Source organism: Sorex fumeus, unplaced genomic scaffold, assembly GCF_029834395.1.
Source record: "Sorex fumeus unplaced genomic scaffold, SorFum_2.1 ptg000043l, whole genome shotgun sequence".
Taxonomy (NCBI): Eukaryota; Metazoa; Chordata; class Mammalia; order Eulipotyphla; family Soricidae; genus Sorex; species Sorex fumeus.
Window position 1 is genome coordinate 42,332,501 of NW_026606100.1, and position 18,919 is coordinate 42,351,419.

The following is an 18,919-nucleotide window of genomic DNA, read 5'->3' on the forward strand; positions in this document are numbered from 1 at the left end:
CCTCCAGCTCTTGTTTTTGTGGTGTTGGTTGGGGGTGGGGTGGGGTGGCGGCGGTTATTAACTTGTCCCGTGTATTGACAGATTGCTTAGAAACCAACTTCAGGACATTGGTCCTGTGGGTTTGCAGATAAACAGCCGGGCAACCAGTTCGGTCAATTAAAAAACATCGCCCAGTTCCCGGTCCTGCGCCAGAAGAACCCAAATCTGTTCTGCTGGGCTTGGCTGCCAGCGCCCCAGAGCCAGGGCCGGGGGGCCGTTGCACCGGGCAGCTGGTGGGGGGGGTGTCCTCACCTGCCTGGTAAACCCCTTGGAGTTCTCTGTTGCCTGCAGGGGGAAAGGGGGGCGGTGATGGAGCACTTAGGGGGCGGGAAAGGACCCGAAAGTCTGGGCGAGTTTTATCCTCCGCAACTTTCCGCTGACTTGAACCCCCTCCTGGAGGCTGCCCCCTCCCTCCGCCCCTCCCGCACGTAAAAGAGGACCATCTCGGGGGCCTGCGATGCTGGAGTGTCTCAACTCCAATTAAGTTAGACCCACGCCAATGTACCCGGCCCTGGATCCTTTGAGAGCCCCAGGAAAAGTAAGTGGCCTTCCTGGGACTCCAACCCTAGCCATTGCATGCATTTGGGGGAGTCCCCCCACACCCCATCCCACCTCTACCCCTGCCCCCCCCGTGTGCGTGTCTGTCTCTGGGGTTGTCTGTCCACTTTGCCTTCACATGCTGGGGAAAGCAGCTCACCCAGGTCCACCGTCAACAAAACGAGGAGTTAGCATGCCAGCCACGAAGGAACGGAACGAACGGCGGCGGCGGGGTGGTGGGAGCAGGGAGCGCAGACGCGCCTCCCGTGCGTGCTGCGGGCGCGCGGCCTCGCACCCCGGACGCCCGAGAGCGTGCCCAAGAGTGTGCGGGCTGCGCTGTGCGGCGGGCAAGGAAGGCCCTTCCAAGTGTCACTCCCGTGTCACCGTCACAAGAAAATAGACTTTTCCTCCTCCCTCCCCCGCCGCCGCCGCAGACGCCTCCTTGGAAATGTGTTTGGAGGGATTTGACAGTCGCACGCAGCAGCCCGGGATCTGTCCCAGTGCCGGCCGCCGGCCGCATTCCCCACCTGCACGGCTGCGTGTAATCCCTTCGCTCCGCTTAACAGGAGCCTGGGCCCCTGCAGCCCCAGGTAACCAGGGAGGGGGCCCGGCCGGGAAGCGACTCAGCCCCGGACCTGAGCAGGCACTAGCAGGGGGAGCTCTTTTTTGTTGTTTTCTTAAAACAAATTTTCAAGTGAGTTCAGCAAGCAGTTGGGCTAGGGGAATTGGGCTTTGGGAGTGGGGGGTTGTTTTTGTTTGTTTGTTTGTTTTGTTTTGTTTTTAAGCCTTTTATTCAGGGTGGTGGTGGGGGGTGCGAGGGAAAGAAGGAGAGAAGAATTCTAGCCTGGGAGGGGGAGCCCGGAGCCTGCCTGAGGACCAGGGCAGCAATTTGGAGCCATTCATTGCCCGCCTTTTAAAAATGCTGTTTTGGGGCTCTTTCAGCGCCAGGGATAAAGGGAGGGGGAGTTGGGGGCAAGGGCGAAAGTGAGGAGGGGAAGGGAGGAGGAAGGTGCACTGGCCCCCGCCTGGCCTGCAGGTCCAGAGAAAGTTTTTTTGCGAGGTGAAGAGAAAGCCAAGCCCAGCTGTTATGTACCCCAGGGACACGATTGAAGTGGGGATGGAGGACTTGAGTGGGAAGGGGGGCGCAGTGGCCCCCGGGCGCTCTCTCTTCCAGCACTTGGGCGCTTGGCACCTCAATTTGAATTGCTGGGTGAGTAGTGGGGTGTGTGCGTGTGCGTGGGTGTGTTTTTTTGCTTATGATCTTGACCATTAAACCTCTGCTGCTTTTTTTTTTTTTTAACATTCATTGGGTGGAAGAAAAAAAACAAAGCAAGAATAATTGGTCAACTCCAGCTGTGCCCTTTCACTCTGTACTTTTGAGAGCAGTTTTTTTTTCTTCAGGGGTGGGGGACGGGGAGGATTTTTTATAAAAAAAAAGAAGTTGGGGAGGAGAAAGAGAACGAAGGACCAGCTTTCATCACATGCCCCCTGTTTTTTTTTTTTTAAACTGCACAGAATCTTGCTCTCCAAGTGCTAGTGTGAGGGGATGGGGTTGGTGACTTTATTTATTTTTCCTAAAAATTAATTTCCCCACCAGAGTGGGCTCCCTGGGAGAAAGGGATGGGGCCCTGACCTGGCCTTCCTGGCGCAGAAGGCTTTCAGGTTGGGCCCCCCACTGTGGAGCTTGCAGTCAGACTCCTAGAAGCTGTTCTTCTTCCGTATTTCAGGTGAACTTTCTGCTGCTCAGGTCTTAGTTAGTGCATTTATTTCCACCTCCCAATTTACACGCCAGCCTGAAATGCAGCAGAGTTGCCTGCGGTGTTTGCATTTTCTATACATGGTGTGGGAATGTGTTTGGGAAGTCCGCCTGGCTGCTTTCTGAGTTCCCTGGTCCCCCCCCCCCCCCCCCCGAGGGATGCAGGACAAAGCCCTTTGCTGTACCAGGGGATGGGATGATGTGGAGGTCACCATCCTCAGCACCCAACTGGAAGAAAGAGTCACCTCTGGCCTGGGGAAGTGATTTCTCCATCATCTTCATTATTAAGTTGCCCCCCCCTTTTTTTTTTCTTTTTTTGCTGTTGGGAGGGCCCAATCCAGGACCATTTGTAGCTGCCCCTGTTTAGATCTGATCCTTGGTGGAAGAAGGAAATCTACTCCCCACTCTTCAGAGGCCTCCTATGGTCAGAATCATGAGTTTGGTCTCGGGGTCATATTGAGATGCAGAGCAGGAGATGCCGTGATGGTGGGCCGGGAAGCCAGCGTGCACCAAGATCTCAGTGTCTGTCCCTTTCTAGCCACATGCCGCTTCGTAGTCCCATCTAGATGCTGGAAACCCTGTCTGCTGGACGACAGGACGGGGAGGGCCGGCATGCATGGCTCCCCCCCAGTCAGCCTCCCTTTGGAGAGTTCTCAAAGGCACCCACTCTCTGTCCACTCCAGCGTGTGAGGGTTACTCCGTCGCGGTCGACTGCTTCGGTAGCCGTCAAGCCTCCGTTCTCCAAGTCGGCAGAGAAGGGCGTTCACTTGGCCAGGGAGAATTCCCGACTCCAGCGATACAGATATTATTGTCTTTGTATTGTCACAACAGGCTGCTGCGTCGGCATTTTCTGGGAGCACCAGAGTCTGCAACCTTATATTCTTAGGGGGAAACCCTCCCCCCCTTTGTGGTTTGGGGTTGGCGGGGGGCTTGACTGAGCGGTGTGATGGAATGCTTTCCCTCTGCAGTATTTTGGAATGTGCTGAAATCCTGACATGCACTGCCGATGACACACTTCTGTACACATTCGAAGATCTGATCTTTTTTTTTTAATTTTAAATTTTGATAGTTGAACTTTGCCTGGGTCGTTTTCGCATGCTCGCAAGCTTCCAGCGCCTCTCCTGGCAGTGAGGGCGCTTTGCCGTGACCTTTTCATACGCGTGGTCCATGGAGGTGATTGATGGAGATGATGGGGAAGGATGCTCACGTTTGGGATTCTGGGAGGACAGAATCAGTGAACAGTGCTGTCCCCGTTTGGTACTTACTTCCTTTCGGGAATTCCTGTCCTGAATTCCTGCCACAACCCGAGTGTGGCATTTGTTGTCTGTTGGGCCTCAAGAAAGCGGCCATCCGTTCTCTGGGTTTACTTAATGCTTTTTCTAGGAAGAAATGTACCTGTTTTCTGAAGGAAGCAGCTGCTTTGTGAGCTCTTATCAGACTTGGGAGAGCAAGCGTGAATTTCAAATATGGTTTTGATTTCAAAGTCAGGCGCCAGGTGGATAAGAAAAATGAGATATTTTTATACATCTGGTCATGGTAAATAAATTGGAAAGGTGGTATCAGGTTTTGTTTTCTGCATCTTTCTTAAAATCCCCAGGATGCAATAACCATTATGAACTTAAATGTGATTCTGCATCAAAACGGGTGCTTTCCTTTCCATTAAATTTAGGAATCCCTCGATTTGAGGTTATTGTGTTGGGATGGGGCGGGGCGGGGAGACAAGGGGTGGCCTGGAAATCATTATTTTTTTTTAAGTTGTTTTGCATTGTGCTTTTGGGTTTCTTCATTAGGATTAGGTTAGATTTATTCTTGGCTCTGTTTGGAAGCTGCAAAATCTGCTCTTTGAGAAACAGTTGTGCCCTCTTACCCAATTCTCAAAATTCTCTATGAGCTGGGACTCTTAACTGAAAGATTGATTATGCTAACGCTCATTGCGTATACCCCAGTGGGAAACGGGGCATGACACTGGAGGGGAAGGGTGCACATTCCTGGAAAGTCATGGAGGGGTCCTATGGCTGGTATGTGGTTTCTGAGACCTGGTGGAGGATGAGGACAGTCAGGGGACCCCCCGTTGTGTCCCCCCACCCCCGCCCCCAGATGCTGTGGCATGCTCCTGGAAGAAGGGGAGGGCAGGGAGAAACCCTGGGAACACCGGTCAGGGCTCAGAGGTGAGCCCAGATGTAAGCTTGGAGGCGCTTTAAAGGTTAGTCAGAGGAGAACAATGGGATGCTTCCTTTCTTTTTATTGGAAAATAAATGAGAAGGAGTGAAAATAAGTGGTGTTTAATGAAGTTAACTGGAAGTAATCGTTCAAATGCCGGTGAAAGGGCCCTGCCGGGTCAGGGCTTGGCCGGACAGTCACCGAGGCAGCAGCCCTAGTGCATCTTATTTCTCAGGTTCTGAGGCTTTTTCTCTATCCTGCCCCCAGTCTCCTGCACTCAACCCTTCCAGCTCCACTCCCACCCTCCCTGTGCCTTTTTTTTTGGGGGGGGGGGGGGTTAGGCGGAAGAAAAAAAATTCAGAAGAGCAGACTTAGTCCCTGAACCCCTATAGCCTGGCAGTCTATTTGGTGTGTTACCCACTGGCCGGATGTATTTTACCAAGCTGGAGGGTTGGGGTGGGATTGGAGGAATTGTGGCAGGAATTCAGGACAGGAATTCACAAAAGGACCAAGGGCCGAGGCAGGTCTGAGTTGCTTCTAAGTATGTGCGTGTAGGTGAGAATTTGGGTGAAAAAGGACTTTATATTTAATCTCCTCCTGCTGGCCCTGTTCAGCCAGTGCCCTGCAAGAAGAAAATTCCTCCTCCATGGTGCGAGCACATGAAAAGCATGAGTCGACAGAATGTTGTACATGGTAGAGTGACTTTTCTCTCCTCCTCCTCTCGCTGATTAAGCGACTTGATAATTTACCAAACAGATCAGCAGCACCACCCCACCCATCGGCTTCCTGTTGCTCCTAGGACTTTACAGGCTTGTGGTACCCCGACTTTGCGGGCGTGTGGACAGCACAGCCTCGCTTTGTGGCACTGCAGTTTTGCAGCCTGGTGGAGCTGCAGCCTCGAAGCTTCTGGGTCCTGCAGCCTTTGCAGGCTGCTTGATTCTGCATGTTTCTGAAGTTGCAGGTTGGGTGTCTGTATCTCCTCCCCAGACCTTGCTCTTCACCATCCCGTTTCTCCAAGCAAAACTCAAACTCTGTGAAGCTTTCTTTCATGAATTATTTCCAACAGGCAGTGGTATAGCTATCAATGGAAGTCTTGTCCAGGGAAAAACCATGTGCCGATAGCTGGGGGCCGGGCTGGGGACAGAAAGGAGAGGCGTTCAGCCAGGCAGGCACAGACCCTGGGCTCGGCGCTGGCTGGTTCCCGGCTGGCTGGGCTTCTAGTAGCTGAAGGGAGAGCCGGTTGCAGATGCCACTGGGGCCAAGGGTGGGAGTCTGCCACGCGTGGAGGAGGTTTTTTGGAGAAAACAGCAAGGTACATCGCAGAGATGCCAGAGGGACTGTGTGCAGATAACTGCATCCCAGTGTTCTTTCCTCCTGCTCGAATGAGCTCAGTGTGGGCAGTAGGAGTTAGGGGTTGTTAAGGCCGCAGACTTACCTTCTCGGACTGTTGCACCACCCTCAGTTCCTAACCTCCAAAGATGGGAAAGCTGAGTGACCTACCTACAGGGGTGTTGATGGGTAACAAGCCATCCTGTGGACCCTCTGTCCCACGTTGGCCGTTCAGCCGCAGAGAGCAGTCTCATGAGGCAAACGGCATGAGGATGAGCCCTCAGCTTGTTTCCTAGACCTCCTGTCTCTACCTGAGGAGGGGCGGAGACTGAAACAGGCTCCTCAGGGTTGCTTTTGTATGATGGTGCCGGCCTCGTTTTTTTTTTTCCTGCAGAAAGGGAGAGCTCTAAGGGGCGTAGTGAAGAGGAGTCTGGCCCCCAAGGCCTGTCTGCCATGGCTGCATTTGTTTCCGAGAGCCGTTGATTAATAGGTGGCAGAGTGAATGCACGTTTTTATTCTCTCTAGGTTCCCCACAGTTGCAGAAGGTTGAGGGGTTGGGGTGAAGGGAGGGCCAGCAGGGAGATCCAGAAGAGCTTGAATCAATCTTTTCCCTTGCCAAGCTCCAAACAGTGACGGATGGCAGGAGGGATGTGTGGGCGCCCAGCAAGGAGGGAGGCAGGGCCAGGGCATAGAACACCCTGGTGAAGCGTTCCGGAGAGGTCAGAGGTCAGCTGCAGGGTGCCTCCGCCCCTCCCCCCACTGTCCTTGGAGGAACCCGAGGGGTAGAATAGGGTCTGTGTATGCTGAGAGCCACTCGCCGTCCCTTTCTCAGCAGGCTGATGGCAGGCGCAGGCCTTCGTGAGCAGAAGAGAGGAGGCTTTGCTTGGGGGAGCAAGCAGTGGGGTACAGTTAGAGGAGGTTTTGCGTTCCTCAGGCATCGCAAAGGATGTCATTTAGGGTCTTTTCCTTTCTTAGTATAGAGTTCTCCCCACCGCTGCTTGGGGTCACCAGGACCACGCCCCGTGGGAGGGCGGGGCAGGTGGTGGCGCTGGGGATTAAACCCAGGGCCTCAAGGATGCAAGGCCTGTGCTCTTTTTTGTTTTGTTTTGTTTTGTTTTGGTTTGTTTGCTTTTTGGGTCACAGGCGATGCACAGGGGTTATGACTGTCTCATGCACTCAGAAATTACTCCTGGCAGTGCTGATGCTCAGGGGATCATGTGGGATGCTGGGAATCGAACCCAGGTTGATTGCTTGCAAGGCAAACACCCTACCTGTTGTGCTATCGCTCCAGCCCCGGCCTGTGCTCTTCTAACTGCTCTTCTAACAGAGAGATTTCCCTGCCGCCTCTGTGGTCTTTTTTTTTTTTTTTTAACTTAGCAGCTTTTTTCTTTGCGGTTGTGTCAGCTGAGCTGAGCTGGATGACCGTCTGTGGCATGTCCTCGTCACCCTGTCCTGCTGGGCCTGGTGTGGCGGTGTTGAATAGAGACACCGATCCATCTCAGCCGTGCCTTGGCCTCCTTCCTTCCCATCATTCGTGGCCTGCTGGGAGCTCACTTGGTCTTGAAGTGCGAAATGGGCCTCAGTTCCAGGCTCTCGGCTGGCATGGTCCTGAGATTCTGTCTCCTGGCCCTCGCTGAGCTCATGCCCCCATGCCCATCTCTGCAGACGCAGTATGGGGGGTGCAGTCAGCAAGGAGAGCCTGCAGGCTGTTAGGGGCACCCCCTCCCACGGCATAGGTTCCCCAGCAGACGCTTTTCCTGCTGTCTGCAGGGGCCTTTGAGAGCTGTGCTGGTGATGACTCCAGGGCTACAGGGAAGTAGGGCATCAGTGAGGTACCAGAACTCTCACCCTGACCCTCCCTACACACACACACACACACACACACACACACACCCCTCTCAGTGGCCCCAAGGGCGAGTTTCAGCTGCCAATGTGCTGATATATGTGTATGGTTAAGTCCCTGGATTTCAGCTATTTTTATGGCTCAGAAATTCCTGGGGTTCTTTAACCCATGCCACCCCTCAGGACCACCACCATTATGACCTTGAGTGTGGGTCAGTCTTCGCCAAGGTCATAGTTTTGTATCCTTGGCTGATTCCGAAGACTCATATAAAATTTAGAGAAAGCATTGAGCCCCAGAGTGTCAAGTTGTAGCTTGGGATTTGTTTGCCTAAAAGTCAGCGTCCATCAGATGGGAATGGGAGAGAGAAACCACAGGCCTGGGTCCCACCAACCCTGCCAGCCTGGCCCAGGCTGTTGCTATAGTTCAGACCATTTCAGGGAGGATGAGGGTCCTCCCCCCAACCCACCCAACCCCCCTCCCAAAGTGCTTTCCAAGAGGGTGCAGTTTTGAATGTGCTTCGACAGGGGCCCTTTAAAGAGGGAGTGTGTGCAGGCGAGGGGCCACCTAGTGGGAGGCAGCTCCTGCCTCCCAGCCTTCCCCCTGGAGCCTAATGAGGCCCCGCATTCAACTCTGCTGTCAGTCTGACCCCCAGAGTATCACTCAAAGCCCTGGCATTCTCCAGAGATGAACAGAGAGTTCTGCCTTATTTTTAAGGTCACCCAAATCCCATCCGAAGGCAGCCACAGGCCCTCTGTACACTGTCCACTGACCAGCAGCCTTGTGTTTGCGTGCTTGTTTATTTGGGGGGTTGGACCACACCCATCAGTGCTCAGGGGCCAATCCTGGCTTATGCTCAGGGGCCACAGGCCTGCGGTGTGGGGATGTCAAGCCATTGTCAGCTGCATGCAAGGCAACAGCCTTGCCCTGTGCCGTCTCTTCACCCCTTCTTGCGGTTTGAGTTTGAGACCAGGGTGACAAGCCTTCCTTCACGGGGCCTTCTCCCCACCCCGCCATGCTGCTTTGGGTGTGGCTGAGTGCCAGGCAATATGCTGAGAGGTCCATGACAGGCACAATTTTACAGCCTTGTAAGTTCTAGTCTAGAATTTGCAGATACTGGAGGGAAAAGGGCTCACTGTGGCCAAACAGATCAAGTGGATCTTAAGACCAGGTCATCCAGGAATTCCTGGTTCTTCTTGGCCACCCTTGTGGTACAGTGGGATGTAGACCTGGTCTGATACAGCATTGGACTGGAGGGTTCCGAAAGGCTGACCTTTGGTTCTGTGTTGGCTCCCTTGGAAGGGGCCGTCATTGGCAGTAACCTTCTCTTTCGGTGCTTGTAGAGCAAATCAATGACTGGTCTTGGTCAGGAGACTAAGTTTCTCTTATTCTTGTCCAGGCTTGGCATGGCAGGTGCACCCGGTCCCGGTTCTTATCCTTAAGGAACTTAACCAAGTGGATCTCAGAAACGTACATTGTCAAGCCCAGCCATGACACAGACAGAAAGGACCCTGGGTCTCTGAGATGGAGGAGACACTTGTCATGAAAGTCAATGTACAGGGTGGCTGGAAGGAGTGGCCACTAGATTCTGGTTTTCACAGGGGTGATGCATTGATGCATATCACACACACACACACACACACACACACACACACACACACTTCCCACAGGGTGGTGGCAGCTTCAGGTTTACTGGCTATTTTATGTGAAACTTCCCAGCATTGGTGGTGGGCAATGGGCAGGGTCCAACTACGTGGCCCCCTGCATATAGGTATTCAAGAAGAGGGAGAATGAAAGTTTGAGTCCTTCATTTTGTTGCCTGCACAGTTGCCCCAATGCTGCCAGTGCCAGACCCCAAGAGAAAGAGAATGCCCCCCCCCCACATTTGACCTATCTTGGAAGTCAGCCATAGGTTGGGCAGCTGAGATCTGATAGAGTCTTCCTGTCCTAATATTAGCTTCTTCCTGGTAACAGCAGTAACTGTCTATCCTCTCCAATGTGCTTTGCAACAGTTCCCTAAGAATGAGTCCTGGGTGCCGGTTCAGGACTCCACCTCAGGGAATACCACCTTGGGGCATGTTGGTGCCCATATGGTTCTCTGGTCCCAGGGCACGTCGCTGAGTGTGTGACAATATCCCTGCCTGGGTCCTGATCCAGACCTGGCCTCTCAGACCCTCTCTCTGGACATTTCCTAGACCTGTGTTTGTGATAGGTACCATGAAAGACTCGGCCAGGGCAGAGAATTGCCTGCCCCTCCCCCCTGGCCCCTGCAGCTTCCTATTGTGTGGGGTGGCCCCTGGGGTCACCTGCTGGGCCCTTTGGGGTTCTTCCTGCCTACCTCTTACTTCCCTCTGTGACTCCCCATATCTGAGTTTTGCTCTTTCCTGCACCTTTCCCTCCGAATAGAAAACTTCTGGATGGCCACAGCATCTTTTTCTTTCCTTATAGTCTCTGCTCCACCTGACTACCCTTCACACTCTCTGAGTCCCTCTCCCTCTGCCCTCTCCCTCAGCACCCAGCATGCAGGGGGTGCCTAGTGCTACCTTCCCGGTTGGCCTAAACAGAATGGCTCCCACATCCCATTCTCGGCTTCAGGGCCTGTCCTTGAGTTGTGGCTCTCACCTTGGCGGCCCTTCCTTCTCCCTAAGGGCTGCGGCCTCTTCTGGCCCTACTTTGACTGTGCCCACTGCCCTATGATGGGTGGCACTTGATTTCAAAATGAGAATTCGCACTCCAGGGGTCCCGGGGAGCAGCTCCCCGCTTAGAAGTGCCCACGAGCTCACAGGGATGGTTAAACTGGGCTGTGAGAAGCTTTGACTTCTCTTTTCCTGTAGGTTTTTTTGGGGGGCAACTAGGAAAGTCATGTATTTCTTTCCAAGTACACCCAGGAAAAAGCCGAGAACATCTTCCAAAGCCTTTTCCATAACTGAGTGGTAAGACGTATTCGGTCCAGAGACTTCTCTTTCTTTACCCATTAAAAAAAATAAATAAAAAATAGACAGGAGGGAAAACACAAAGAGAACTGAAGGCTTGGTGGTCCCCGAACTCGAGCCGAGCTCCTGGGCAACACTGGAACCTTCTTTTCTTTTCATGCAGTCCCTTTTCCTTGATGTTAATGCAAGTTGTGCCTTCCTAAAAGTAATAAAAGGGAATGAAGACACGTTCTGAAATGAAACTTGACTCTAATCCATTCATCATCGAGTACCAGCCTCTTTATCTTCCCTGCTACCTAATCTGGTTAAATGTCCCTGTTGTAGGATTTTAGTGAAATCCTCTACTGGGAATAGGGTTTTTTGCAATTGGATTACTCTCAGTAAATGGCCCAGTAGTTCGCTTGTTTCAGCTTAATTTTTCCTTTGTGATCTTGCGGGGCTAAGTTTAAAGCATAAGGTAGTGGAGAAAAAGCTGGGGTGCGGGGCTGGGAGTGGGGGTGGGGGGCAGGAGAGGGGAATCATTTGGGGATGCACTTGTGGTCATGGCAACTAGAAACTTCTTCAAAGTGCTTGATTAAAACGCCTTCTCTCCACCTGGGCTCCCTTTCTGAACAATTTTGTTTTCCTAGAACTGCCCATGTCAAAAATGCCTCCCTTTTCCCATCGCTCAGTTTGTCACCTGGTGAATTGGCCCGTGGTACCTTGATTTCGAAAGAAATTTCTAATGGGGGTGGGGGGCACTGTTGGAATCTGCATAAAATATTCAGGGGGGTTGCCAGCCTGTTCCCAGCTTTCTGCTCAAGTTTGCAGCTGCCAGCCAGGCCTGGTTGGCAGACCTCTAAAGGATTGTGCAGCGCCCCCCTCCTTCACGACACACACACACACACACACACACACACACACACACACACACACACCCCACACACACAGGCTCCAGGGAGCTGTGGGTGGTTAAGGAGACCAAGGGGTGAGAATTGGGTACTGCCAAGTTTCCTGTGGCCTGAGGTTTCCCTGGCCGAATCCCCCCTGAAGCTCGCCTGCCCTCTGGGGGTCCTGCCAGATTCCTTCCCCACTCTCCCCCCATCCCCAGCGGGAGCCAGTGGTCCCAGGAGAGTCTTCCTGCCCTGTGGAGCAAAGGGGGTGTCCTGGAGTTACTGCTTGCCCTGTGTTCTTAATGCGTGGCCGGTGGGGGAGGGTCCTTGGGGTGGCTCTTGGGTCTGCACTGCCAGAAGTAGCCTGATGTGTCTCCCCTCTCGTCCCCTGCAGTCGAACAAAGTGCCGGTCGTGCAGCACCCCCACCATGTCCACCCTCTCACGCCTCTCATCACCTACAGCAATGAGCACTTCACCCCAGGAAACCCACCGCCACACTTACCTGCAGACGTCGACCCCAAAACAGGTGGGCTATGCGCGTGACTGCGGAACCGGAGGACTTCCAGGGGTGTGGAGGGTGCAGCGGATTGGAGGGGCTCCCTGGCCCCTCTTCTGGGAGATGCCGTGGCAGCTTCCACTTGGAGAAGTCTGTTGGGTGCTCGATGATCTCTTGGATACTTCAAAATACTCTGCCCAGGAGTGGGGGGTGAAATGTGGGGGGGAGTCAGGGAAAAATCCTTAGGGATTCTCAGAACTAGCTCCAAAAGCCCAGGGCCCCTTCGAGACTGGGAGTGGACAGTGGTTTGGGAGACATCTCCTGGCTTCTTGCTCAGCATTTTGGGGAGAACGAGTGCAGACTGACTCCCTCAAAGTAGTGGCTATTGGATGCTGTCACCTTGCCGAGTGCAGCCCCAGGAGACTGCCCCCCCCCCCCCCCGCCCCATAAACACACTTTCTGGGCTATGCCTTTCCTTTATTTAGTACATTCACCCCCTATCAGTAGCCCGGGCCTTAGCACCACACCCATTTCACAGATGGGAAATCTGGAGTCCAAAGAAGTTTCCTCTTCACGTCTTCGGTCAGCAGGGTCTGTCTCAGCAGAAATCATGCTTGTGGCAGCTGTGCAGGCTGAGGGTACCCTCCCCCCCTTCCTCCCCACCTACCCCTTTCCCCCAACACACACACACACACACACACACACACACACAGAGCTCCATAGGAGAGTGGATGGAAGATGGGATATCCCATCACAGTCACAGGGAATTGTGTGGTGTTGGGCTAAGGTCAGCTGACTGCTTGGAGGCCGATGCTGGCCCCAGTGAGAGCCCCCCACCCAAGAACTGCCTTCCACCAACCACTGAGCTCCCTTTTGTGTTGGGGGAGCAGAACCCGGTGTGGGGTGAGCCCATTTGCACCCCTGCAAGACAAGCTCAGTGTCTGATTTGAATAGTGGTGTGTTGCACACAGGGCCCAGCTTTTAAATGGTCCTTGGGAAGCAGAACTGGCCTCCTCAGATTGTGTCAAGTATGCCCGCGTGGAAGTGTCACCCAGAGAGACTTAATTGGCAGAATGAAAAGCTTTCTGGGTGAATTAGGAACAAAGAAACAAAAAATTATTTTTACCTGGGAACCAGCAACTCAGGTCCTATGATATGGTTTTGGGGTGGAGGGGTGGGCGATTGCTCCCCAGGCTCTAGTTTCTAAGACCTGGAGGCGAGCTGTCATGAGCCCCCTGGGGGCGGCCAGTCAGAGCTGGGCTCGGGCTGACCAGATCAGTGCGCCTGCACCAGCATCTCCTTGACTGTCCGGTCCTAGCATCCTAGTCAGCTGCCCTGCATGGAACTGGACACCTCCTGGAGACAGACGCCCTCTTCCCCAGAGCTGGAGCTTAGACCAATGTGTCAGCAGCCCAGGGGGTCACGGCTTGGGGGGGGTCATTCAGGGTGCTGAGCCCCTCGTCTGAGAAGGGGGAAAGGGACAGGTGGTAAGGGCAAGGGACCGGCCCTTCAGGCTTGTTTTTAATTCGCCCAGTCCCACCCATCACCTGAAAAGGAACAGACGGGGTGGCCTAACTCTCACACCAGTCAGGAAAAGGAGTGAGGGCAGAAATTCCAGAAGAGGCACCTCCCTTTGTCTTTTTCCTCTCCCCTCTCCCCGATGTTTCTTTTTCTTCTTCATGCCTAAAGTGCTGTTTCTTTCCTCAGGAATTCCACGGCCTCCACACCCGCCAGATATATCTCCATATTACCCGCTTTCTCCCGGCACCGTAGGACAAATCCCCCATCCGCTAGGATGGTTAGTACCACAGTAAGGAGTTCCATTTTTTAATTTCCTTTTTGTTTCTTACATGGGCATGCTCATTATTTATTCTGTGCATGGTGTGTATGTCTGAGGAGATGGGCGGAGGAGGGATTGTGGGGTGCCTGGGGAAGGGGCTTGGAAAAGGGTTAGCTCTAGGAGGCCCCTGGTCTGACTTCCTGTCTGGAAGCAGAAGTGGGCCCTGAAAATACTTTAAATCTTTTGTTTGTTTGTTTGTTTGTTTCTGGGCCATACCCAGTGATGCACAGGGGTTACTCCTGGCTGTGCACTAAGGAATCACTCCTACCAGTGCTCGGGGGACTCTATGGGATGCTGGAGATAGAGCCCAGGTCAGTGGTGTGCAAGGCAAATGCCCTCCCCACTATACTATTGCTCTAGCCCCTAAAAACCCCTCAGAGACTTAGAAAAGGCACCTTCTGGGCTTTTCTATGGGTCATAGTGACACCTAGATCCTGCTATAGCTGCAGCAGGCCCCCTAGTTTGGAACCTCAGATATGGGAGCACGGGGTGGTTTTCTCGTGGCCCCACAGCACACAGCCCTGACCCAGTCACTGTGCCGAGAGTGACAGCCTCACTGGAAAGTTCTGCCTATTGGGCAGCTCTGAGAGCTTTGCCCGTTGAGTGTGTCACATCCTTGGGCACATGTGAGGGGCAGCCGGGCCAGCATCCCCCACCGTGTGACCAGCGGGGCCTTCCCAAGGGCCAGCCTGAGTTTTGTAGGGCCCAATGCTTCCTGGCACTTGTTCTGGTGTGCACGCACCACCCAGGAACTGGTCCAGTACAACTTGGGCATTGGCGGGGGAGAAAAAGCAGAAAGTTCATGGATAGAAAAGCATCTTCTGTCCGTCCGTCCGTCCGTCTGTCTGTCTGTCTATTGCATGCTTGCATGTGGCTTACAGTTGTGTGTTTTTTGTGTATCTATGTCTCCATGTTTATCAGTGATCTCTGTTCCTTAAAAAGCACAGGGCAATTTGCCAAATCTGATCAGGTATACATTCTGGGAGCATTCTCAAGTTTGGGTGTTGAGTGAGATTCCCTCCCAGAGCCTTATGGAAGATGCGATTTTGGAGTAGCCTTTTACACTCAATTCTGTTCTTCAGCTCAGTCTCTCTAGTTGAAGAGATTGTAAAATGCATATGTATGTATGTGTATGTATCATATGTATTATATTTTTGACAGCTTGGATATGGGGTATTACTAAGCCATTACTCTGGGGATAGTTTCAGTGTTTATTTCTTCCTTCATTTTTTTTTTTTGCGGGGGGGAGTATGCACACAAGCTTCTATCCTGTTTCTTCTTGGGGAGTGGGGACCATTCCTCCCTAGTTCTCAGCCATCACTTGCCCCTTGTCAGCTGATGGGGTGATACTTGAAGGCAAGATAAAAAGGAATAGCCAACGCAGACAATGCTCTGTCAGAAGGAGTTGTGTGTCTTTCATGAGGATGCTATTTTGCATGTTGCTGTATTTTTTAATTATTGTAATGAGGTGTGATTGTCTATTGGTTACCCACAATTCTTCTTGGGGACTCTTCCCCCCCGGTAACTCTTGTCAACACTTGTTAATTTGACAAAAGGCTACAAATTAAGCTCTGTTAATTTAATGTTTTCTCACCGAGATCTAAATACCGAAAGAGGCCCAAAGCGCAACTGAAGTCCTTTGATTCACTGTACTTTATTTTGGTATAAATTTACATTCATTATTGTTTTCCTTTGGATGTGTAGCCCTCAATTAGTGTGATGGCTCCATTAAAGCAAGAGAGACTTCGCCTTTAATTATTACAACAAAACACCTAGTTTCAGCTTGGGGAGAGGGCCTCTATTGACATAAGCAGAGGTTATAAAATTTAATTAGCCATTCCTATCAGATTTATGGCATTCAAATTGTTCTGTGTTTCTTCCCTTTGATCCTTCCTGTACAATCCCCAAGATTTTTGTTCGGATCAAATGAGAATAAAGCTTACTGTGCACAGAGAACTTTCCCTTTTTCTTCCTTTTCTCCTCCCCACCCCCACCCCGGTGGCCCTCTCTAACTCTCTGCCCCCTTTTTGTAGGCAAGGTCAGCCCGTGTACCCCATCACCACAGGAGGATTCCGTCACCCTTACCCCACCGCCCTGACAGTCAACGCTTCTATGTCCAGGTGAGTGTCAAGAACCAGGGCGTCCTTCCAAAGCCCTGTTGTCGCAATTGCACTTGGGCCATGGGCCATGCAGGAGCGGTTGCTCCCTGTTGTTTTGATGGGATCAGACAGATGTGATATGGGAAAATTTGTGATATTTCCTTAAGAGGAGATAGTGCCCCGAGGTTCCAAAGTAAGTGGATGTAGAAAGTTCAAGGTCAAATTTCTGAGCCAACCAATTGACTGTAGATCGATCTATCAATATGTATGTCTATATCTATAAACACACACACATATATATATTCAAGAAATTTTATGAAATTGGAGAGCACTAGGATATGCGGAAACTCAAAAAGACTATTTCATGCCAGAGCGATAACGGAGCAGGGAAGGCATTTGCCTTGCACATAGATGACCCAGGTTCGATCCCTGGCATCCCATGTGGTCCCCCAGCACCACCAGGATTAATTCCTGAGGACAGAGTCAGGAGTAACCCCTGAGCATCGCCAAGCATGACCCAAAAAGGGGAGGGAGAAAAACACAATAAAATAAAAGACTGTTTCTCTGTTGCTCTTCACTCTGGGAGACAGGGAAGGGCAGCAGTGACCTTGCAGTCTACAAAATCAAGTTCGGAGGAAGGTTATTGGTCTTTCAAAGCTCACACTTGAGGAGCACAAGAATGCACAGCCTCCCTCCCTTCTTTCCCCCCCAAGGCGGTCCCAGAGAAATACAGGATGAGCCATAAAAAAGCAACGTGAACTGCTCTAGTGGCCATATTTTTTCAAAGCTTAAAATAAAAAAGCCCAGGTGAAATTAATGATAGATTTATTCAACAAAATATCATTTTGATGATATTTGTGTCATAAAAATATAACCATTCAGTACTTGTACTATAAAACCGCAATTGGTGGGACCTTTTCCTTTCTGTTTTTGTACTTAGTTTTGAAATCCTAGGTGTCTCTTTCCACCTAATGTGTCTCAGTGCCAGAGCAATAGCAATAGCAAGGCGCTTACTTGCATGTGACTTACCTGGGTTCGATCCAGGCATCACTTAGGGTCCTACGAGCCCTGTCAGGAGTGATCCCTGAGCACAGCAAGTGTGGCCCCCAAACCAAAATTGTCCTGTCTTCCTGTTGTTCATTGATTTTCTCGAGCGGGCACCAGTAATGTCTCTATTGTGAGACTTGTTGTTACTGTTTTTGGCATATCGAATACGTCATGGGTAGCTTGCCAGGCTTTGCTGTGTGGGTGAGATACTCTCAGTAGCTTGCCGGGCTCTCTGAGAGGGGCGGAGGAATCAAACCGAGGTCGGCCCGGGTCGGCTGCCTGCAAGGCAAACGCCCTACCTGCTGTGCTATCGCTCCGGCCCAAAACCAAAATAAATAAATAATTTGAACTGACCACATTTCAAGTCCTTGACTCCAGGTGGCTGCTTACACCTCATCTGCCTGTGCAGTTCTAGGTCTTTAAAAGTTAAAAAACAAAAACAACATTGTGTGTGTGTGTATGTGTATGTGTGCATACTTTTGTTTGTCTTTAAGCGTGTAGACTCCCACATACGTGTATCTAGAATCTTCCTAATCCCCATGTTCTCTTTTCCCTCCGTCTAATTAATTCTGGCTAATTTTTCAGTGACTGCGACTTTATTTACAAGCTGGTTGGCAGCAGCATGTTTAAGTAGTCACTAATTGCTCCTAATGATAGTTTTATTTTCTGTTCATCTGATTTTCAGTCAAGTTAATTAAATCGGTGGAGGTTTAGACTTTCCTGATGGACTGCAACAACTAATCCATTTTGATGATGGCACATAATTAAATTAGCATGCCTTACATGGCAGGGGGCTGCCCCCCAGCCTCCCCCTCTCCCTGCCCCCCACTCCACTCACCACCACGGGAACCCAAGACCAGAGGGTGACAAAGACTGGCCAGGGTGCCTCTTGCCTTCTGTGCAGATTGGTGGTTCGGATGGGGGCGTGAGTAAGGGAGTGAGTGTCGCTGTGTACAAACCCACTTTCCCCCCTGAGCGATCCACTGCTGTCCTCTCAAAACCTGCAGCAACATTGGGGAGGCAGGAAGTGCTAGGTTCCCTCTAGCCAGGGAACGTCATGAACGTCATCGTGTCCTGGCCAAGCCAGGGGATGCACAGGGAGTCCTCCCTGAGGGGGACTGAGCCCAGCTTCCCTCCAAACCAGCGCTCACACCACACCTCTGCTCCTCTTTCCTTTTCGTTCATTCCCTGCGTTTGGGAAGTGCCAGCCCCCGCTATGCTGTCCTAGGGTGGGGATCAGGGTTAAGCTTATCGATGGAATGATCGTTAGGAGGTTAGCCGATGATTTATAGGTGGGCACGGGGAAGGATGGGAAGAGAGGAAAGAGGGGGAGGAAAGGTTAGGGGGGGCAGGGGGAGGCGGCCGATTCCCCAGGTAGGCCTTATGAAAGGTAGCTAGTTAAAACAGCGTATACAGCAAATTAAATACATTATTGTGATAATGGGGCGACAGAAGTATAGGTCTATTATACTTATGGCAGTTATAGGAAATGTAGGCAGCTTGCCCTGTTCCAGAACACCCTTTGATATTCATCCTATTCAGCAGTGGGGCCAGGACTTCTCAGAATTAAGTGATGGGTCATTATACTTTAAACACCATGGAGAAGCCTAGATTGGCAATTAAACAGCGCTTGCTGACACTCACTTGTGCCACCCTGTGACCCCCTTTAGATTGAGATGTTGGAGCTCCGGGCCCTCAGCCTGCTAAATTGGCGCAAGGTTCTTCTCCTGACGAGAGCGGGCTCTGAAATCTGCCGGCTTCAAAGGGAGCGAGATCATGTATAAACCATAATGTGGGTGCACCGTGGCTCGCGAAAAATAAGGCAGGAAGAGATGAAATGTTACAAGTGCAAGGGGGAAAATGAGAGAATAATGACAAACCTAATGCGACTCAAAGCAGGATTGTTGCACGGGAAAATGCATCCCACTGCTTGTGCATAAAATCAAGGCCGGCGGATGACATCCAGTTAA

At 51.8% G+C, this 18,919-nt stretch overlaps 1 protein-coding gene across 43 annotated transcripts in view; it reads left to right on the plus strand.

Moving 5' to 3' along the window:
* Window positions 1–18,919, plus strand: part of TCF7L2 (transcription factor 7 like 2) — a 202,336-nt gene that overhangs the window by 164,020 nt on the left and 19,397 nt on the right. For 35 of the 43 annotated variants that reach the window (XR_008793359.1, XR_008793361.1, XR_008793363.1 and 32 more), the window contains 3 exons: window positions 11,861–11,993; window positions 13,671–13,773; window positions 15,837–15,923. Coding sequence is in view for 40 of the 43 variants with exons in the window: in XM_056120409.1 (XP_055976384.1) it covers window positions 11,861–11,993; window positions 13,671–13,773; window positions 15,837–15,923 (323 nt within the window). In the remaining 3 variants the exon portion in view is untranslated. Of the gene's footprint in view, window positions 1–1,568; window positions 1,787–11,860; window positions 11,994–13,670; window positions 13,774–15,836; window positions 15,924–18,919 lie in introns of those variants that run through there. The other 8 variants (XM_056120404.1, XM_056120406.1, XM_056120411.1 and 5 more) reach the window with 2 other exon arrangements.